This window comes from Ananas comosus, linkage group 15, assembly GCF_001540865.1.
Source record: "Ananas comosus cultivar F153 linkage group 15, ASM154086v1, whole genome shotgun sequence".
Classification (NCBI taxonomy): Eukaryota; Viridiplantae; Streptophyta; class Magnoliopsida; order Poales; family Bromeliaceae; genus Ananas; species Ananas comosus.
Window position 1 is genome coordinate 5,932,357 of NC_033635.1, and position 23,088 is coordinate 5,955,444.

At 42.0% G+C, this 23,088-nt stretch overlaps 1 protein-coding gene and 1 pseudogene across 2 annotated transcripts; one reads left to right on the forward strand and one right to left on the reverse strand.

The window, feature by feature from the left end:
- Positions 12,493-15,499, reverse strand: LOC109721555 (annotated as a pseudogene).
- On the forward strand, positions 16,811-22,899 carry LOC109721785 (melanoma-associated antigen 4-like). Of its 2 annotated transcripts, none has more exons than XM_020249566.1 (8): positions 16,811-17,096; positions 17,648-17,757; positions 20,193-20,238; positions 20,327-20,570; positions 20,896-21,048; positions 21,122-21,227; positions 21,443-21,557; positions 22,269-22,899. In XM_020249566.1, exons 3-8 carry the CDS (start codon positions 20,194-20,196, stop codon positions 22,302-22,304), a joined length of 699 nt encoding a protein of 232 aa, XP_020105155.1. In that variant the 5' UTR covers positions 16,811-17,096; positions 17,648-17,757; position 20,193; the 3' UTR covers positions 22,305-22,899. The 2 variants fall into 2 exon arrangements, with proteins under 2 accessions (XP_020105155.1, XP_020105157.1); XM_020249568.1 differs by having other exon boundaries at positions 17,653-17,757.

Below are 23,088 nucleotides of genomic sequence, written 5' to 3' on the forward strand. Positions count from 1 at the left end.
ACTAGTTCGACCTAGGTTTACTAACGCTAGGTTCGATGCCACACACCTAGATTGTTCGACTCTAGGTTCACTTGTTTAACCTATGTTCTTCAATGCTAGGTTAGATGCCACTCGATCTACCTGACAACCTAGTTGTCCAATCAACTCCGCTCACACTAGAGTTATTATCTAGTTTATATGCATATACTCCTAGCATATTCTTTAATGCCGATTATGCATTCTTACCTGTCATGCTCATTATGCTTTCTACTTAGCATTTTCATCTATGCATTGTTGTTACCATGCATTCTTTACTTAGCCTTTACTTTATGCATATTTATTAACATGCACCATTTAGTCCTGTCTACATGCATCAACATGAGATTACATTGGTAGGACATAAAGGGCGACCTAGTCGCTTCGGTAAGCACAACCCACCTTTAATTAGCTTTCCGATTGCTCGTCGACACTTGCAATCGGCCTCTCGCGGCACTCGGCACCCGTTTGGGCCCGATCTCACAGTTGCTCTCCACTAAGCGCGCCGCTTTGCCGTTTCAAGTGCTAAAGGTCTTCACCTAGCTACCACGGTGCTCAGAACCCGATTTCATGATTTATGGACATCGCCTCGGCCTTCCAGGCGGAAACGAAGCTCCAAGCGTCTGATTCTTCAATATCTTTGCAACGGCTTATCGGATTGCCGAACCGACTTCGCCAACATGTTTCGTTACCTACCAATTAGGTTAATAGAGGGTCAAATGAGATCAAACTCATCTATTTACAAAAACCCCACTTGGGTGCCCTAGAATGCCATCACTACCAAATCCACCAAATCGATCTATCATTTGGGTACAATCCCTCTTGATAGCACGCTAGGGTTCCATTCCAACCATTTCTAGGGTTTAAAACCCATTCCCAAGAGATCTACCATGAGAGGGCTTGGAAGCTTACCTCTCCAAGAGCTCCAAGGGGAAGAAGAAGATGAAGAGGATGATGGTGACGATGATCCTCTTCTTCTCCTCCATCTTTTCCTTCTTTTCCCCTTCTCTTTTCCTTTCTTTCTTTTCCTTTCTCTCTTCTCTTCTTTTCCTTTTCCTCCGCATGATCGGAGCGAGAGAGAGAGAGAGATAGTGAGGGAGAGTGAGGGAGTGAGAGAAAGAGAGAGAGAGAGAGACCTCTCTAATAACCCCTCATATGGCCATTTTGCACATAAGTCCCTCAACTTTTCATCTCTTACACAGCCTTTACTGGGCTGTTTGCGCGCGGAGGGACCGGTCTCCCCGACCAGGGACCGGTCCCCAAGAGCTCTCCCAGGCAGCACGCGTACGGGAACCGGTCTTTCCCTGAGGGACCGGTCCCCAGGAGACTGGTCTGCCCACCAGAGACTGGTCCCCGAGAGCTCATCTCGCGGGACTTAGCCAATTTTCGGCTATTTCCGCTGGAATCACCTACGGGGACCGGTCCCTCCCTGACCAGGGACCGGTCGCACCAGTGACCCCAGCCTCTACTGATGGGACCGGTCTCTCCAACCAGAGACCGGTCCCCGAGGGCAACTTCAGCCCAATAATGCAATTTGCATGATTTGCCCTCGCGAATTCCATTCCAATGCACTTCTTGGGTTTTGTGCATCTTAAGCTTTTCCAAAGCTTATCCAATCGCCCAATAGTCGATTCTGGACGAAGCGCAACTCTCCAATTTGGGGAAATTCAGGGCATGACAACGAGTCTCATCCTCGGTTCATCACCAGCAACTCGCCGGCACCGACCAATCACCTATCCATTTTGGTAGGCGACGCACTATCCACAACTCATGCATGCTAGGGTAGCTACACTAACCCATATCCTGGTCCCTACTATACTTATGAATAAATAGTAGCAACAGACTGCATGATAAATGCATGCAATACACCAACTTTACATCATGCAGGAACATATGCTTGCTTCAATTAAATCATACCTGCCATGACATCGTCAGCAGCAGCAGGCTCTACAACCTGGGTCGCGTATCCACGACGACTTGGCGCACGTCGCGAACCTTCCGGTTGTCGCGTCCTCAATGCTCGCTCTCCAGACCATGCCATAGGTGGCACACCTGCAGGCTGTCCCGGAGAGGAAAAGGTCGTCGTCAATGCCAGAATCTAGCCATCCCCCAGCAGGCAATCATCTCGCACATGGCCCGGCTGCCCACAACGAATACATCTTCCATCGCGTAGCGGACATCGCCGTGCCCAATGGTAACCACCACAAAGCACACAGCCTGGGGAGGATCGGGTAGAGGACGACTTCGGTGGTCGCTTGGAACTCGATTGACCACCCAAACTGCTCGATTGTACCCTCACCCCTCCCCAGCTCACGTTCATAAGATTCGTGCTCCTCCCGCACGAAAGCCTTGCCTTCTTCTACCCACAAGGCCCGATCCAAGACTTTGGCAAAAGCTTGCAACTTAAGATTATGTACAGCTTCAAAAATGTCCAGCCGAAGTCCCCGCACAAACCAATCAGCCATATCCTTGTCATCCCACACCACGTTCGAGACACAACTCACAATACGGGAAAACTCCCGTTCATACTCCCTAACCGAGCGGTCTCCTTGCCGCAGCTTCCGAAACCTTTCCTGAAGCTTCCTTTTTTCACTATCGGGGAAATAAGCCAAAAATATTAATCCCCGGAACCCTTCCCAAGTCATAGGAGGAAGACTAGGCGATCGGTTCTGCCTGACGCCTTTCCACCACACCTTCGCTGACTGTTTCAAACAGTGCATGGCTAGGTACATCTTATCCCACTCCAAGGTGTACAGATCCTCAAAGAGAGTTTCTATGGAGTCAATCCACATCTCCACAATCCACGGATTTACATCCTCTCCATCAAAGATAAGCAGATCAAACTTCTTGAAGGTCATGAGGGCCGCCAAAGCTCGCTCCCTCTCCGCCTCTGCCTCTAACTTATTGGGAGTCGGATAGCCCGACCCCGACGAAAAGATCTCTACCGTAACTCTCGGCCGTACTCGACGAGCCGAAACTGGTGCGGTCACCAGCTGATCCACCGTTTCTTGGAGTCTGTTAATCCGCTCCTCCTGGCGCGTAGCAGCCTCCTGCTGACACTGCACCACACCCATAAGCACTCCCAACTATCCGCAGAGCTCCGAGTCTCCACTCGCTCCAGACCGCTCAGGGACACCACTTGTCCCAGCCCGCACCGATCTGGATGAAGATCGCCTACGCGGTGCCATCGTTCCCTGAAACTCGACAACTCGGTCAATTCTTGACCCTCTAGGTCGAACGCGAAACAATTAGCATCGACCCAGACTAAATCAGGCGAAAGTCAGACAAGAGAGCCTATTCTCACCACTCGGTTTCACGTTGTGCGCACCCAACGTGAACACCCTCGGCCGAAAATAAACCACACCTTGAGTCTACCTCTAACATCCTTTTTAGAGGCGTACAACACTTGACCCAATCAGTTCATCTTTCGCCACAAGTCATAAATTCTCGTCTCTCACGAGCCTAAGTTCCATATGGTTCACTATCCTAGGGTCTCCTAGGTCCAACTAAACTATTTTTATTCTCTTTATGCTCTGATACCATTATATCTGTCACGCCCCGAGACCGCCAATTTGGTCGGATTCGAGCATGCCGACAGACTGCCGAGCGAACAGAGTTTTTCTTGTACGTCCAAGGCGTCGCAACAGTACAAGTCAAATGGTTCCCAACAGGAACAGATTTCACATACTGAATGCATAAGAAAGAGATCGAAAACATAAAGTACTAATCTATTACAAGCATTCAGCTCATTTACATCCAATTTATATTTTTCATATCCTTTGCTTTTAAATACATACAGTTATTACAAATTATTACAATTTGGCTCATTCTTTTCATTTCCACCCCTAAGCTAGGCCGACTTGGGGTACTGCTATCTCTGGTCTCAGTGGTAGGGCGCTATCTATGGAGCTACGCCCTTTCCTCGCGTCGCCGCGCCGCTCGCGTGTGGGCCTGAAAAAACATGGGGTGAGAACTATTGTCCATAGTTCCCAGTGGGTACGGCCACCCAAGGAAAAGGCTCGACCCACCAGGTCCAAAGGAGGTACTACAAACATGTTAGTCCAACAGATATCCACAGATAATTTATGCAAGTATTAAATACATACGTATACCTCACAACATGCAATGTGTGATTCATGCAATTAGATCTCCTGATTCTACTTTCTATCACGCTATCCACAGCTCATCCAACTAGCTTCTAAGGTTTCCCCTATCTTAGATCCATATCACTCTATATCACTTGCTATTTTCACCTAAGGTTTTCTTTACCTTAGCCAACTATGCCACTCGACTCGGTCTTGCGTCAATAATCGCGGAGAACCACGCTCAGTCAGGCTCGAGGTGAAGGACGTCTCACATACACCTCAGCCTTAAATCCTCTTGACTATAGGTCTCCCACAGGGTGAGGATGTACCGTCGAACCCCGGACCACAAGTCGCTCAACGGACCAACAGGCGAGGAGAACCACACGTACCCGTGTCCACCTGTCACATGGCATGCCAGGCGAGAAGAACCACACATATCCGCTGAATCACTGCCGGGCGAGAAGAACCACATATACCCACAGTTATGATTCATTTTGCCATTCAACTTGCCAACTCACTTGCCAGGCGAGGAGAATCACACGTACCCGCAAGCACTATCCGCTGCCGAGCAAGTTGAACCACACGTACTCGCAGCAACCAATCCTAGGGATTTCGGAATCCACCTTTCAACTCTCAAGGGTTACTCATATACCCTACAATGTCGACCTCTCTAGGTTCGACTTATACATATCCTAGTGGTCACTCTACCACTATAGTTCACAACCTAGGTTTAACCACTCTAGGTTCAATGCCACTATATCTCATAACCTAGGTACAACCACGCTAGGTTCAATCTCATTTTGTAACATGCCAAACTTTTATAGTTATGAAGTTACGGCGGATGTTAGTATGGAAAGCTATTCTTGGATTTGTTCCGGTGAAGTTCGGGAGCATCCGAGTGTTTTCGCTGCGTGTTGGACGCGGACACGGAATGCTATGTTAAACTTTGGACTAAATTCGGCAAAGTGCAGGTGAAAGGAGAATCCAAACGCGCTCGAAAATGTGTTTCAGGGGTCTCGGAATGATTAGTGATGAATCGGAGGCCCAACGAGCGAAAACAAAGCAAATCGAAGAAAATTGGCAAAAGGCTGAAATTTGGGGCTGATGGACCTACGAGGTCCGGACCTTTAGGGCCAGGGTCCGAACCCCGAACCCAAAACCAGCCCAGGCAGGGTGGCATTCTTGTAATTATGGTGGTGGGGCTTGTATAAAAAGGGGCTTCTTCTCCTTTCTTCTTCTTCCTCAGCTCACCACACACACACACCTTGGGATAGAGAGAGAAACTCTCTTTTCTCTCTCTAGATCCCCTCTTTCCCTCTCTAGATCTCTCCTCCAAATTCACAGGGTTGGTCGAGAAGAAGCTTGGGAACGCGTTGGGAGTGACGGATTGAGTCCTCGTGCTACTGGTGGAGCGGCGTGCTTTCGACTCGAGGTTCACATTTTGGTAAGTGTTTAGGATTTGGTTAAATCCTTCATGAATGGTATTTTAGAGATCCGTAGGCAATTATATGCATGTTCCTCCTTGTGATTATGGGTTATTTGGAGGATATGTGGATGCTAGGGCTAGGATAGGTGTCACGCCCCGCGACCACCCGCCTATTTGGCCGGGTCGCGGCGCCGCCGACAGACTGCCGAATGGACAGAGTTTTTCCTGTACGTCCTAGGCGTCGCAATCAATACAAAACGTAGGTCCAACCAGGAACTGATATCCATCAAGATTGCATAAGGAAGTATCAATAACATAAACCTAACTGCTATTACAAGCATTCATTTCATACAATTTATACATCACATTTTTCTTTTACATTGGACTTCCAAATACAATCTAAGTTATTACATCACTTTACAAGTTTGATATATTTTGTTTCATCGTCCTCTAGTCCTCTAAGCTAGACTGTCTCAGGGTACTGCTACCTCAGTCTCTGGGTAGGGCGCTATTTACGGAGCTACGCCCTTGCCTCGCGCCGCTACGCCGCTCACATGCAAACCTGAAACATCCCAAAACAACGTGGGATGAGAACCAACTCCATGGTTCCGAGTGGATACGGCCACCCAAGGAAAAAGCTCGACCAATAGGTCTGAGAAGGCACTGCAACATGTTAGTTCAACAATATACAACAAATATATATTCAAATTAAAATACATGCCATGCCTCACAATATGCGATATGAAAATCATGCAACTATGGTAGATCACTTGATTCTACATTTTACTTGGCTAATCTTATCACATATCATTCACTCTAAGGTGTCTATTACCTTAGGATCTCACTCAAGTCCACTGACTTCTAAGGTCTCTATTACCTCAGCTCTAGCCTCTATCATTAGCTTATAAGGGTTCCACTACCCTATCGAAGCTATCCACCCGACTCGGCCTCGAGTCAATCATCCGCGGATATTCCGCGCATTGGCTGCTCAACAGCCTACCGCTCTCTGTAACTTAGCCTCTTAGCGGTGAAATCGTGGCACACGCTGAACCCGGTTCAAGTCCCTTGACATAGCCATTTTGGCGGCGAACATGTTGCACTTACCCAGCGAGGACTCAAGTCATGACCTATCCATCTCGCGGCGAACTAATCGCACCTCACCCAACAATGGTTTCAGTCACGACTCAGCCACCTGGCGGCACCCGTATCGTACTTACCGAGCAATGGTTTCAGTCAATCCCAGCGGTCTGATCCACATTCGGCTTAACCATTCGGCGGCGAAATCGTCGCACACGCCACGACAACGGTTCAAGCCTCGGGCGGTGATCTCCATGTGATCGCCCCCAATCCTCTCTTGGTATCAACCTCAGCGGTGAAATCGTCGCACACGCCCTAGCCTTGATACCAGGGTCCTCACAAGTCCTGGGATTCCAGAATCCACTTTCACAGGTAGAGGGTCCATAACCAACCCTATGCTGTCGACCTAGAACATCCTGGTGGTTGCTACCACTATGCTCAACAACCTAGGTTCAACATTACTCTTGGTTCACTACACATCATGACCTAGGTTTTTAACACTCTAGGTCCTATGTCTCTGTCACATAACCTAGGTACAATCGCTAGGTTCTATATCATCTCTACCTAGAGGTCAACTTCTAGGTTCCCTTGTTCGACCTATATTTACTAACACTAGGTTCGATGCCACACACCTAGACTTATTCGACTCTAGGTTCACTTGTTCAACCTATGTTCTTTAACACTAGGTTAGGTGCCACTCGATCTACCTGACATCCTAGTTGTCCAATCGAGTACCATAAAGTTCTCATGCCAATCAATTCTACTCATTCTAGAGTTATCATCTAGTTCACATGCATATCTACCTAGCATATTCTCACAATGCTTATCATGCATTCTTTAATTTATCTAGCATTATCTACATATCATGCTCATCATGCAACCTTGCAAACCTATGTCATTTCATCAACATGCATCAATATGAAATTACATTACTTAGACATACAGGCGACCTAGTCGCTTCGGTAAGCACAACCCTCTCCGATTGCTTGTCGACACTTGCAATCGGCCTCCCGCGGCACTCGGCACCCGACTTGGCCCGATCTTGCAGTTGCGCCTCAACCGCGCGTCGCTTTGCGATTCCGGGTATTAAAGGTCTTCGGTTATGCGCCACGGTGCTCGGGATCCGCTCTCGCAATTTATGGGCACCACCTCGGCCCCCCAGGCGGAAACGAAGCCGAAAGCCCTTATCTAGGCAATATCTTCTTGTAGGTTGGTCGGATCGTCGAACCGACTTCGCCAACGCATTTCGTTACCTATCAATTAGGTTTACAGAAGGTCAAATGAGATCAAACTCTCATATCTTACAAAACCCCACTTTGGGTGCCTTAGATGCTACTATAGCGAAATCTACCAAATTGATCTATGAAATGGAAGAAATCTATCTAGATAGCATGCTAGGGTTCCAAATAAACCAATTTTAGAGATCAAAAATCCATCTCTAAAGATCTACTATGAGAGAGTTTAGAAGCTTACCTCTCCAAGGAGCTCCAATGGTGAGGAGAGGAAGAGAAGAAGATGGAGATGATCTCCTCCAAGCTCTACTCCTTCTCCTTCTTCTCCTTCCCTTCTCTTTCTCTTCTTCTTCTCTTTTCTCTCTTCTTTCCCTTTTTTCTCTTCTTCCACGATCAGAGAGAGAGAGGGAGCAGTGAGGGAGTGAGGGAATGAGAGAGAGAGAGAGGGACCCCTCTCATAACCCCTCTCATGGTCATTTTGCACATAAACCCCTCAACTTTCCATCCCTTACACTGCCCAGAATGGGCAAAACCCGCGCAGAGGGACTGGTCTCTCCCTACCGGGGACCGGTCCCAGAGGACCTTCCCCCAATCCACGCGCTCGGGAACCAGTCTCTCCCTACCAGGGGACCAGTTGCCTTGCGCTGCCACAACCCTCAGCCTCGGGGCAACCGGTCCCTTCCTCCTGGGACCGATCCTCGAGAGCAACTCTGCTCAGACCACGTTTGGGAACTGGTCCCTCCCACCAGGGACCGGTCCCCGAGAGTAGAATCTGCCAAGTGCAGTTTTTGCACTGTTTGCTCTAGCGGACTCCATTACAAAGCACATTTTGTATTTTGGACAACTCTAGCATCTCTGAAGCCTACCCACTCGACCATTAGTCAATTCGGAGCAAAGTACAACTCTCAAATTTCGAGAATTCACTTCCTTACAATGGGGGTTTTGGGCAAATGAGGGTTTTGATCTAATTTAACCCTATGTTTCTCTAATTAAAGGTTAGAGAAGGGCCCCTGACAACTCTAGGTTGCGAATTGACGAGCGTTCGGCGATCGATCGTGAGTTCGAGCCGAACCGAACAACGCGTACCGCGGGAGCCCGATTGCAAGTGTCGACAAGCAATCGGAGAGCGTTACTAGGTGGGTTGTGCTTCACCGAAGTGATTAAGTCACTTCCAAGCCAAAGTGAAGTGTGGTTGTTGTTGATGCATATATGTATAGTGATAGGTTGTGAATGATAATATGAATGCATGAATTATATTATGCTAAGTTGAGGTTACCTACCATTGGAATGCGTTAAGATGAAATATACATGTTGACGTGTGGTGGAATATGTTAGATGAGGATGTATGCATGTAATGGTAGCTAATTGCTAGATGAATGCATGGTATAATTGCTAGATGAATGCATGAAATAGATGCTATATGGATGCATGAGATGCTATGTATGGACTACCATTGGATGACAAAACGTATGTATGTTGACATATCATGAACATATGCTAGATTCATATAAATGTGAACTTGGGTCGATAACTCTAGGTTGATCAGAGAACTCGACAGTTGAAAAATAAGGATATGTAATCTATGGATCCTAGGTGTGGACAACTAGGATGACGAATAGATTGAGTGGCATTGAACCTAGTGTTATTAAACATAGGTTGGACATGGAACCTAGTGTCATTGAACATAGGTTGAACAGTAAACCTAGAGTCAAGTAAATCTAGGTGGAGATTACATAGAACCTAGTGTGGTTAAACCTAGGTTGTGAATTATAGTGGTAGAGTAGCCACTAGGATGTTCATGAGTCAAACCTAGAAAAGTTGACAGCATAGGGTGTGACCAACCCTTAAGCCTTGGAAATGGATTCCGGAATCCCTAGGAATGATGGCTACAAGTGCAAGTGAATCAGAATTGCGGGTATGTGTGGTTCTCCTCGCCCGACAGTGATTCAACGGGTATGTGTGGTTCTCCTCGTCCGGTATGAGCTTGAAACGGGTAAGTGTGGTTCTCCTCGCCCGTTGAGCTTGAGCGACTTATGGTCCAGGGTTCGACAGTTCTCCTCACCCTGTGGTAGACCTATAGTCGGGTGGATTTAAGGCTGATGTGCTTGTGAGGCGTCCTTCACCTTGAGCTTGACTTTATGTGGTATTCCGCGAATGATTGACTCGAGGCCGAGTCGGGTGGATAGCTTGGTTAAGGTAGATGAAACCTTAAGTGCAAGTGATAAATGACATAATCTAAGGTAGAGGAAACCTTAGAGGTAGTTGGATATGAGCTGGATAGCGAGATAGAAAGTAGAATCAGTAGATCTACTTATGTTATTGCATAATTTGCATGTTGCATGTTGTGAGGCATACGCATGTATTTAATACTTGCATAAGATATTTGTTGGACTAACATGTTTCCAGTGCCTCCTTTGGACTTGGTGGGTTGAGCTTTTTCCTTGGGTGGTCGTACCCACTGGGAACTATGGATATAGTTCTCACCCTACGTTATTTTGGGGGATTTCAAGTTCACACATGAGCGGCGCGGCGACGCGAGGAAAGGGCGTAGCTCCGTAGATAGCGCCCTACCACCGAGACCAGAGATAGCAATACCCCAATTTGGTCTAGCTTAGGGGTAGGAAATGGAAAGAAAGAAACAAATTGTACTAAAAGTTGATTGTATTTGGAAGAATCAAAATATAAGGAAAATATAATATGTAAAGTGCATGTATGCGAATACTTGTAATAGCGTAGTTGTTTTATGTTTTCGATACCTTCCTTATGCAATCTTTGTATGCAATCTGTTCCGGGTTAGAACCTCGTGCATTGTATGCATTGTGACGCCTAGGACGTACAGGGGAAACTCTGTCCTTCCGGCGGTCTGTTGGCGTGCCCGAATCCGACCAAAGTGGCGGGTCTCGGGGCGTGACATATTTCCACCTAGATTTACTCGACTCTAGGTTCAATGCTCAACCTATGTTCAATGACACTAGGTTCCATGCCACTCATGTTCTTGTTTTCCTAGTTGTCCACACCTAGGAATTATACTTGACATGCCACTCGTGATTAACCTATGTTCAATGACACTAGGTTCCATGCCACTCATGGTATTTTTTATCCTAGTTGTCCAGACCTAGGATCCATAATTTACATGCCACAATTGTCGAGTTCTCTATTCATCCTAGAGTTCATCGACCCATGTTTACTATCCACATCTAGGCATTCATATATATACCCTATATGTCCACATGCCTATGTTCTTATCATCCAATGGTAGTCAATACATAGCATCTATCTCATCCATTCATATGTGCAATTAACTACCATTACATGCATCAATGACAAACCGCACTTCACTTTGACATGGAAGTGATCTAATCACTTCGGTGAAGCACAACCCACCTAGCAATGCTTTCCGATTGCTTGTCGACACTTACAATCGGGCTCACGCGGCACTCGTCGCCTAGTTCGGCTCGAACTCGCAATCGACCACCGAATGCTCACTGATCTCCAACCTAGAGTTGTCTGGGGCTCTCCTCAATCCTTCAATTATGGAATTAGGAGATCAATTAGGTTCAAAACCCTAAAATTCCAAAACCCCCATTTCCAAACCTTAGCTTCATATCCTCCAAAGATCCCAAGAACTCATGGAGAAACATGCTTAGAATAGTCTAGGGATTACTAGAACACCATTCATAAAGGATTTACTCAAAACCCTAAACTCTTACCCAATTGCGAACCACGAGTCGAAGACGCGCCGAACTACCAAGCGCTCGAGGACTCGATCCACTACTCCCTACGCGTTCCCAAGGTCGCTCTCAGCCAACACCTCAAATTTGGGAGAGAGATCTAGAGAAGGAAAGGAGCAAACTAAAGAGAGAGAGATGAGAGTTTCTCTCTCTACAATATGTGTAGGTGTGTGTGTAATGGCTGAGGGAGAAGGAAGGAAAGGGAGAAGGTCCCTTCATATAAAGCCCCACCTTCTCAAATTACCAAAATGCCCTCATGCTGGGCAACTTTCACGTGCGGGGTTCGGACCTTGTCTCTAGGGTCCGGACCCCGTAGGTCCAACAGCCCCAAAATTTCAGCATTTTTCGAAACTCTTCGTTTTCACTCCTTGAGCCTCTAAGCCATTTCCAACCACTCCAGGACCCCCAAAACACATTTTTTAGCGCGTTTAAACCATCCTCTCACTAGTACTTTGCCGGATTTAGGCCAAAGTCCAATATAGCTTTTCGAGTTCCGGTTTCGTGCCTAACTCGTGCCGAAAACACTCGAATGCTCCCGAACTTCACCGGAACTATCTTACTAGCCTCTCAAGCTAGTTCCCACCGAAAATTTCATAGTTATAGAAGTTCGGTATATTACACTCGCAGCAGTGGTGTTCATCTATTGTCACCGGTAAGTTTATGTATTACAATTGACTCGACACGATTAGTATGCAAACAAAGAGACTCAACTACACTTGAGTCAACTCTCTCTAATGTTAACATTTTCAAATGAAAAGTCATACTCCATGAATAGAACTGTAGATAAAAGTAATTCCACAGGAAGGGCTAACAATAATTGACTATAAAATCATCTGCCTCCTAAAGAGAGACTGCTCAAAGAATAATCCCAATACCATCAAACCAAAAGGCAAAAATACAAGATTATCTCTATGCAAGGAGATGCATCATCTATACAAATCACAAAGCCTTACTAGGGTTTTTACCCTACCTTCTTTAGCTTGTGGATGTAAGTTACTAGAACTCGACTCCCCAGTAGCCACCGAAGCCAATGATTTAGAAGCCCAAACCCCAGCGTTCATTGCTCCTTCCAGCAAATTACTTCTTTTGCGTAGAATCACTTTGTTGAACCCTTGCTTGGCTTGTTCGATGTAAGCCTGGAAACAATCCCAAAAGTTGATCAAGCTCACAAATCGGGTGCGCCTCCTCCAAGCTCGGTTAGCCCATACATTAAGTTTTGGGACAAGAATGGAAAGAAGTCTCAAGAGCACAAAGGCACTGGCCAGTGCCAGGTAAGTGTCTTGTTGTAGCAATTTTTCCAGTGATCTTGCCCATGAGAAAGGGCAAGTTTTCTGCTCAGTATCTTCATTGAATTCGGTCATATCTGACAAATCTACCATCTTGTTTAGTGATATTCCATCTAGTGAAGCAAGATTAATCCCTTCAAGAATTTTAAATGTACCAATGTAAGATATGAGAACAACACTAGAAGAAGATAAACATAGCATAAAAAAAGCTAAAATGTGGAAAGTCTCTTATATATTTGTTATCCTCAGAAATCCAGCTTGCAAGTTGGTCTATGAGAAATGTGATAGATATTGCTGAATAGAATACAAATATTTTACTACTATAAGTAGCCGAGTAAAAACTAGAATATTTGCATGGGCTTTCCTCAAACTTAGCCTTTCAAAATTGAGGCTGTACTTTAATTTTTATGAGGATAATTAAAATGTACTGTTAAGTTATAGTGATTTCCAAGATTGTATGGTACTCTTATTTTAAAGCAAGAGATAATCCACAGGAAAATTCTACTGACCTGTAACATCAGTATAGAAAGCAGCTAGGGAATCGATGTTTTGTGGTCCATGATATTGCACTTCCATTGTAGAGTTTAAAAGAAAGAGGGTTGGAAAACCATGAACTCCATATCTTGACAGTATGCTGCAACATACCATTTCTAGTTATTAAGTATTTAATAATTATTGGCCCATAAGTCTATGTTCACCAAGCACACACCTTCGCCGGATAACAGATTCTTCAAATGAAAAATGTCGTATAGCTGGAAATATGGAAGACAATCTGTGGAAGTTTGGTCTACAAATCTTAGAGAAAAGACACCATGTAGCATAAAAGAGTATGGCAACTTATTCCTCCATGTTCCGATGCACTATGTTCAAAGCTTTTTGTAACATAGACTCATCTCCTCGAAAAAAGAAACAAAGGAAAAATAAATAAATAAATGCATCAAATTATTGCAAGAAAAGCCACATTTTACCTCAAATTCAAGATTAAGGGGAAAAGTCAAGTCAACAGGCTAGTGAGAAATCGTCGAAGGATAAGCTCCTGCGACGAGACCCCCTGGCAGTGCTCCTGCGGCACGAGCTTCTCGCGGAAGGATAGCTCTTTGGGCACCTGGCCCTGTTCGAAGGCCACTTCCCTACGGTCGGCGAGGAGGCAGCCACGGGGATGTGAAAGGAAACCAAGATCAATAGAAAAACGAAGGGGCTGAGTGGTAGGGAGGATTTCGATCCCAATTTCTTCGAGGGGTTGATGGACGAATTCGAAGGGATTAGCGAGGGGCCAATGAATTGGCCGGCCTGCTAAAAGCCGCAGCAGTTGAGAGATTTTTCGGTAGCCTATCTTTTCAGCTGCTGATCTGCGAATTCTGATGTTTGTTCTAGTACTACTGCTTCACATCACATGTTATATATAGTTTGCTTTTGTGGAGATGAAATGCTAATCTTCTTCCACATATAACAATGTGTGTAATAGAAGTAAGGGTTAATTTCATATTGGTCCCTGCAAACATGGTGAATAGCAGATATATCCCTGCAAAGTTCAACTTTCATAAGTTATCCCTGCAAAAGTCCTAATGTATTCAGGTATATCCCTGCCGTTAGGATCTGTTAGAAAAATCTAGTTAATCACAGTTAAAATACTTAACCATGATTAATTAATAATGTGAATTGACAATTTTGCCCTTCTTCTTTTTCCTCTTCCTCTTCCTTTTCTTCTTATTCCTCTTCCTCTTCCACTTCCTCTCCTACTTCTTCTTCGTTCTCTTCTTCTCCGTATCCTCCTTTTCCTACTCCTTTTCTCCTCATTTTTCTTCTTTTTCTTCATCGTCGTCGATGATCCGATCATCGTCGCCGTCGTGGTGCCCACCGTCGTCACGAGCGCCTCCGACTGCATTGGCCGCGCCTTCACCTTTCGCCTCTTCCTCGTCCTCCTTGGCCACAACACCGACAAGCTCTACAAGGTCGCCGTCGCTGCCACTGCCATCCACTCCCACAGCCTGAAGAGGAAGAGGAAAAGGAAGAGGGCAAGGGCAAAATTGTCATTTCACAACTCTATTGTTAAAAAATTAATAATGGATCCTAACCAGAGAGACATATCTGAATACATTAGGATTTTTGTAGGGATAACTTATGAAAGTTGAACTTTGCAGAGATATATCTGCTATTCACCATGTTTGTAGGGACCTGTATGAAATTAACCCGAGAAGTATATTGTTGTTCCATAAAAAGTTATATAATGCCATCAAGCTCTTGTGTAATAATGTATGATAAGAATGCTTAACCTGTTCGAACCAAGCTTCATTGTAAGTTACTCTATGCTAAAAGATTTACATAGCACTTACTTTACCAAAAACAATTTGAATTTTCCTGTAATTGTTGGCACATTTTTGTCGCGAGCACGCTGCTGCTATGGCCCATTTACTAATTTTAGTATCGGTAAAAGGGGTCTCTATGTCAGTAACATTGGCCCAGGTGAGAGCCAGTGGATGCGGATGGCCCTCAAAGGTGTGATTGTGCGGATGTGGGTTTAGGTTTTGTGCGATATTAGTTTTGGGACGTAATTTTTGTTTTAGGTAGTGTAGTTATATCTCATAACCTCATCTTTAAGTAAAATTTTTCTTGTTTTTGCGGTGGATGTTAGGTTTGAGCTGTACATCGTGAATTTTTGTGTTGTTTTATGCGTTTCGGTTTTATACTCCTCTAACCTCTATATAAAACCTTTTTGTAGTTTGCTGAAAAGAACAATAGTTTTAATGTGCTCCTACTGCAGCCCATTGTAAACTGATTGGTTGTTGCAAGATGAAGTTTGCTGCTTTAGTCCTTCGTTTTGTTATACAACTAACCGCGTCTGCATGCCTAGTTATGCATCTGCAGAAGCAGAATTGAAATTGGTTTCGTCGAAAAGTGAAGTTCCTCTACTGCACCAAAATCATTTCAATTGTTGCTTAAAGTAATCGAACAATTTCTTATGCAGGATGCTCTGTTGTTGCAGAATATGAGACCAACTTATTTGAAGCATGATTCTTTAGTAACTTAGTTGCATCTCCTGCTATTAAATGGATAAATGTATAATGAAAACACATGACACTTTTTATGTGTTGTTGAGCTAAAAGATGTTCTCAAAAATTGAACAACAGTGTAGGGTATTATTGTCTATTCATACTCTTCTTCTTTGACACTTCAACATATTCATGAGATGGGAAAGCCGAGTTGTTCTCCTACCCCTACTGGTTTCTTTCAATTTTCTTTCTTAAAACTTATCAAAACTATCATTTACTTTGAAACGATTGATTTTACTACCAACTTTTTAAATTTATTAAATTTGAGTCGGTCAATGATTCTGAAAATTTTAAATTTTTTTTATATTAATTCATATGACTGTAAATTTATTATTATAATAACAAGCATTAATTTTGTATTAGAAGAGCCATATGAAATAGAAAGATTAAATACTCAAATTATAATTTTGAAAGATTGGATAATCGAATTAAAATGGTCTGTAGTTCATGTAATTTTTATTCAATTTTAATTTTATTTATACTTGCTTAGCAAAACGTTTGTTATATGAAAAACCTTTATAATAATGGTTGTGAAGCTACATGGTAGTTTAGGTGGGCCTAACAAAATTGGAACTTTGATTTGCTCATTCACGAAATTCCATGTTTGACGTAATTTTATTTATGGCTGAACTACTAAATTTGAGAGCACTAATGAGCTCAGTTAGTTAATTCGTAAATAATTCATGAATTATTCGCGAATTTTTGAAGAAACGATTAAAATAGTCATATTCGTATTTTTTCGAAATATTAAAAAAAAACTCCTAATTTTTGGTCAAAAATAAGTTTTCACGAATAATACGCCCAAAAAAAAAAAAAGGGTTCGTCCGCGGTCGCAGACTCGCAGGTAGTGGGTCGCCGGCCTCGCGGCTCGCCCAAAACAGTAACAAAAACAAAAAATAAAAAATAAAAAATTAAAAAAATTAAAAAAATTAAAAAAATCAGTCGATCAAAAAGTTTTTGCCCTTACTTCTTCCTCACCCCTGCGGCCCTGCCACTGACCCAAGCCCCCATCCCGTCCCCTCCCCCTCTTCCCTTCCGGCCGCTCGCCGAACGCCATCGGAAGCCCCCACGGGGCCACATCGAAGATCGGGTTCTTCACTCTTCAGAAATCAGAACCCTCTTCCTCTTCCTCTTCCGCTTCCGCTTCCGCTCTCCAACGATGGATCAGTAATCGGGTGGTTCTTTACAAACCAGGTACGAATCGTCTGAATTTTTATGCTTTAGTTTCATCTTCTCTGAATTCTTATGCTGACTGTATGGTTTTGAGTAACAAGACCATGACTACAAAATGTAGCATCATTGTGAACGTGCATTTACTAAGATTCATTACTTCATTACTTCCTTTTCATCTTTAATCTCTACAGCATACATGAATATTCTAATTAAGATACCATAGATATTCTTACAAAGGAATAATCTGCAAATAAGGTTTTAAGACGTCAAAAGGTTGATATGCCCAGCAGGTTGTGAGTAAGGTCTGAAAGTCACAAGCATATGCATTGATTAAAAACCAAACCAAGGGAGATCTAGCAAGCTTAACAAAGGCTGAAAAAACATGGGTGTTAACTGTTAACTGGCAATACTGTGACTTTTCGATGATTTTGGAGAAATAGCAATATGGAGATACAGATTTGAGTTCTCATTCTTCAATAAGAATTCTTGATTAATATTGTGCAACAATAAATCAATTTCCTCCTTTACAATCTTTTGATGAGTTTTGTGTATTATCATGAGTTGAATTGTAGAGCAGCCAGAGAGTTATCGTGGGGCCGCGCACCGCTCGCCATCGGAATCCCCCGCGAGGCCGAGCACCACTCACAATCTGGTTCTAAGTTCCGCTGTTCCACTATATCCGGTACAAAACTATAAATTTATATTTTTTATGACTATGATTGGAGTTAATATTTGCCATTATATGCATGTTAAGTGGCAAATTTTTAGAATCCTTTCTTTCTCTAAACTCCAGATTTCAATAATAGTCCTAGTTAAGTTGTTGTTACATTCATTAATTTGCTTGTTGTTGTATGAAGAGTCGAAGACTCAGAGCTAATGAAGTGGGGCATAATATAGTTTGCTATTTTTTTTTACTTAATTAGCTTAATTTTGTAGCTCTTTATTCTTATATTCTTAAGAATTATAAGTATTTATGCTAATAGCGTAAATCTTGAGAGAAAAAAAATTTAATTTAAATAGCCGAATTTTTTATCCCGAATTTTTAATTGGTGAACGTATAATATCCATATAAATCACGTATCCGAATAATTGACGAATCCGTTTCTTAGCCGTATTTTTCAACGAATTTAAAAATTAGAAGACAAATTTTATCCGAATTATACCCATACCGAATTTTTGCCGAATCCGAATTAACTAACTATGCTAATGAGGTGATTATAATTTTTAGTGTTTTCACAGTTTCTAAATTCCAAAAATAGAAATTTTAGATCTCGTTTTGTATTATTTCCATATGTTATTTTGTTTGTACTGTTGGTGTGATCGATATATTCTGGTCAGGTGTGGATAACAACTTTTTATAAAAATGAGAGTAAAAATTATTTTTAAGCATTTATCTTCAAATAGCTCGGCTCATTCTTTAAGGTGTATACACTGTTAGACTTTATTTGAAGAGTAGAGTTACTATACTTTCAAAAGTACAAGAAAGTTGGTGCTTTCAATTTTTTGATCCTTGGATCAATTTTTTTGACCATTTCTGACTTTTAGATTAATATTATTATTCTAAGGAGACCACTCAACCTTAAGGAGGAATTTCGACTCTACAATCTTTGATCTAAGGGCTAAAAAGTCGAAATACCAACTCTCTTGTACTTTTGAAAGTATAGTAACTTTACACTTATTTTAATGTCCAAATAAGTTATCTAATAAGCGTAAATGCTATATAAGATTTTTTTTTTTTTTCCGGTGATAGAAGTTAGAAGATCATTTTAACAGAATAACATGTTTCACATATAAGATGATTTATCTTATTTTAAAAAAATAACTCGAGTATCAAGCATGATATTCCAATCAAGCCATTCAGTCACCCTTTTTTCATCCATCAGGAGATATAAATTTTTTTCCACTATTCCAAAGTACCTCTCTCAACTACCTTTCTCTTTAGTGAGATGTCTCAATTTTTATTTTTTTTAATTCAAAGTTTTTTAAAATTAATGTTGAAATTTAATAGGTTTCAATAATAAAGTTTAGCTATTTACGTATTACTATAAATAAATGATATTCTCGCCATATGGTACCAAAAACAACATCTAACATTTTAGTATTGAAGGATGCAACTGGATCTGGATTGACCACCTTTATTCACTAAGAAAAAGAAGCAAGAGTAGGAGAATCTTTCCTTCTTTTTATCCATGCAATTGGCCTTACAGATATCAACCTGATCCGTTCTAAATAAAATAGTAAGTTGGGTAAGATATAGAATAACAATCAATCTGCTTCGAATCCATCCAGACCCTCTCCAAATAAAGCGGTAAACTAGGGCAAAAGATAGGATAAAAAAAATCAACATATTCAAAATTCGTCCCAACCCACCAAATAAATGGGGTGGAAGATAGTGTTCCTTCTGTCCCAAGATCCGCTCCATTTGTATCCCTATCAATAACATCAACGTGGCAGTATATAAGCCTATCGAATCTAATTAGATCCGACCCAAACAGCAAGCGAACCGGGTTGTAAATGTAAATGACCCGCCCAAACACAATCACGGCCCACGAAACAAACAAAACCCTAACCATCTCAAATTTTTAGCCTTTCCCTCTTTTTCCCCCTCACCTCTACGATTTAGGCTTCGTTTGGGATTGCGGGGAGATTGCGTTACGTGCGGTGAGAAAGTACGTTGGAAAAATACCCTGTTTGTTTCCGTACATAATATTGCGTTCCGCATATCGCGATGAGTCAGTTACGATATATTTTCTGCGGTCCCACCGGAAAACACAGAAGCATATCCCTATATGTTTTTTCCTTAACTCCATTTTATCTAATAGCGTTAGATAGGCCTCAATACCAAACTAAGCCTTAGGATCAGTAATTGCTCTCTACTTTTTCTCTTTTTTCTAATTTCTCCATGCGAAAAATTTCCCTTTTTAGGTTATGTTTTGTTGCTTTTGCAATTCCTCTATGGTTGATATGATTATTGGCTGAGATACAGTGAAATTGCTTGCAATTTTTTTGTTGGAAATACTTTTTTTTTAAAAAAAATTCCAATTAATTTATGGAGCATTAACTCTTTGCCATATTATCAATCATTTAGATTTTTTTTTTTAATTATTATCACTACAGGATGGGTAGCAACGAGGATTATTCGCAAATCGATGTGTCATTAGAGGTGAAATTTGAAACTTTTGAACTTTTTTTGCTTTATTTTTCATGAATATATACAAAACTTATACTGTGCAATTTTTTTTTTTTTTCAGGAGAAAGATAAGCTGGTTGCGGAAGTAATTCGCTACGTGCTGTTCAAGACGTACCAGACTGCCGGCTGCCCGATAAAGCGGGAAGAATTGGCGCAAATTGTGACGAAGAATTACCGCCAGCGCGCCCTTCCTGGGCTCGTGATAAGCGAGGCGAAGGAAAAGCTCTCGAGCGTTTTCGGCTACGAGATGAGAGAGCTCCAGCGGCTTCGTCTGCCATCGCGGTCGACTCGCTCTTCGCAGCAATGTAGGTGATACAATGTAGTGATATATATATGATTTTACATAATCAAACACCTCCGCTTGATGATCTACAATTTGCAATATAATGATTTAAAATTTAGTCTATAGATTGATCGAAGTGTCAAGAAATGGGTTCGTGATCCGTTTGGTGCAGATTACCAGAAGCTGTAGATTAGATTTTGCTTATGTTAAAAATAGCACTTTTGCATAAGCACCAGTCAGGCCAAATAAAACTTAGATTGCATTGGAATAGTACAAAGAATAGAAAAGGTCGTTATTACTTACCACCGTTTGTTTGTTTTTTTATTTTTTTTGGTAACTAATTTCAGGTATGGTAGAGGCAAAATCATATATTGTAACGAGTCAGCTACCTTCCGATATCTATAGCAAATACTTGGAGGATAAAGAGAATTCCCATATGACCGGTTTCGCTTTTGTTGTTGTCGGCATTGTCCATCTCGCAGGCAGTAAAATTTCTGAAGGTATGTCGAAGACCAGTCTCTGCATATTTATTGAGTCTCGAACTGCACAGTGATAATGTTGACAACATTGTAGAAAACTTATGGCATCAGTTGAGATGGCTGGGCTTAAACGAGAGTGACGAGAATCATCCGGTTTTTGGCAACAGTAAGCAGACACTGGAGATGCTTGTGCAGCAAAGGTAAGTTTCATGTAAATCCAATTCACATTGATATCATGTCGTGATATTTGCATAATATCTGTGAGAAACCTGTGCTTTCCAATTGCCATCAAGTTTTTGTTACGCACGTATGTTGTTCTTTTTCTTTAAGTTTTTTCAACTTGAATTTTCTGAATATGCAAAAGCTCGTGCTTTCTTTAGCTTAGAATTTTGCTGTAATAATTTGTTTTGTGCAGGTACTTGCAGAAGGAGAAAGTTGCCGGCCCAGAAGGCAATAACTTGATGTATGATCTTGCTGAGAGGGCATTGGATGAGTCCATCAGTGGGAAATTAAAAGACTATATCTCGCAGGTACGTACTCTACTTGCGGCATTTATCTGCTTTATTTGCCGCTGTTGTTACTATTAGGCCAATATCCTCTTTTATTCTGTCGAAAATTTCTCATGGCAAATGGTGAATTGATCATCGACTTGGTAGTAAGTTTACCAAAGCTTATTATCTTACCTAACTTAATTGCTTGTTAAAGTAGTTGACCCATTCCAACATTCAGTTTTCAACATAATATGTGTGGCCTCTTAAATTACTTTTTCTCAAAATATGATAAATCACCTCATTGGTAGAAACCCATATACCGAGGAGTTGGAATTAGGAGGATAATAAAATTGTACAATAGCTTGCAATTACATTCGTATGTTCTAATCACAAAACGAAAAGAGATAACGCCTGGAAAGATTATACTGATTGCTGATCCAAATAGGTCATAAGTTTTAACACAAGACCTGCCAAGCAGGTTGTATAGGCGACTCTTATTAGTCGAAAATAGCTTTGCATTAACAGCAACCTTTTTGACAATTGAGTAGCGAACTGGTGAGAAATCGTCCTGGATTCTTTCTCTGTACTTGTTGACTATGATGTTTTAGCGCATCCAAAACCTTTATACAAGAAACAGGCTTGGATGGTGATGTAAACTATGAATTTGCCATTATATTGTTGATCTACCTTTATTTGCTTGCTTACTACTATAACCATCATCTCTCTTCTGAAAAATTGTCGTTGTAACAGGTGGTGAATAAAGACCCCACAGTAGAAGCAGATTGACATTAGTTGGAAAATCGACCGCGAGTGTTTCCCTTATTTTACAATTCAACTTTATCTATTATCCTCTGACTAAATTTCTTGTTTTTCCTTTCTGACCTTGCTAGGCTGCCAGACATTCTGAATCCAATCCACTTGACCTAAATGTTCCTTGAAGCAAGGGATTATCATCTGAGACCGGATGTTTAATGTGTATAGCTACTCTAATGTCTTCTTTTGCGACAGTTTAACTGAGCGGGTGATGAAAATACAACTGAATTAAGCCATGAAAAATTGTTAAGGCAACATTTGATTTTGAATGGCACTCATTTATGACGACACTTTAACATCTTGATGATGTCAACTGAGTCATCTTACTGTTGTACATATCTCCGAAAATTTATGTTCAGAATATGTAGAGAAGTTTTTGTGGTGCCATTGCTGGTTCGCTAGTCATCTAGTGAGTCTATGAGATTATTGTATAGGAGGAAGCTAAATGAGTTGTTAAGGCAGGCAAGATGTATGGGTTCTTTGCAGCTTTGTAACAGGAGTAATTTATGAGAACAGGAATGCTATTATGCTACTCGGATGCAATACTATTGTTCTTTCATCCTTCATATGATGCAATTGATCATCGACTCATCATGATATTGTCGAAATTACATTTGTTGTCTGATTAGCGCAAGAGATCATTAACACACAATCTGGTGTTGAGTATCAGATTTGGTCTTGTTTACCCATCTAGGGTTTCTTTTACTAAATCAAAGAGGGATCATATGTAGGGATATAACCATTTACAGCTTCATGT

Coding starts and splice junctions, on each gene's coding strand:
- LOC109721785 (XM_020249566.1), top strand. CDS start 20,194: ATGGGTAGCAACGAGGATTATTCGCAAATCGATGTGTCATTAGAG. Junction 20,239..20,326: donor AAATCGATGTGTCATTAGAG/GTGAAATTTGAA, acceptor TTTTTTTTTCAG/GAGAAAGATAAGCTGGTTGC. Junction 21,049..21,121: donor AGGCAGTAAAATTTCTGAAG/GTATGTCGAAGA, acceptor ACAACATTGTAG/AAAACTTATGGCATCAGTTG.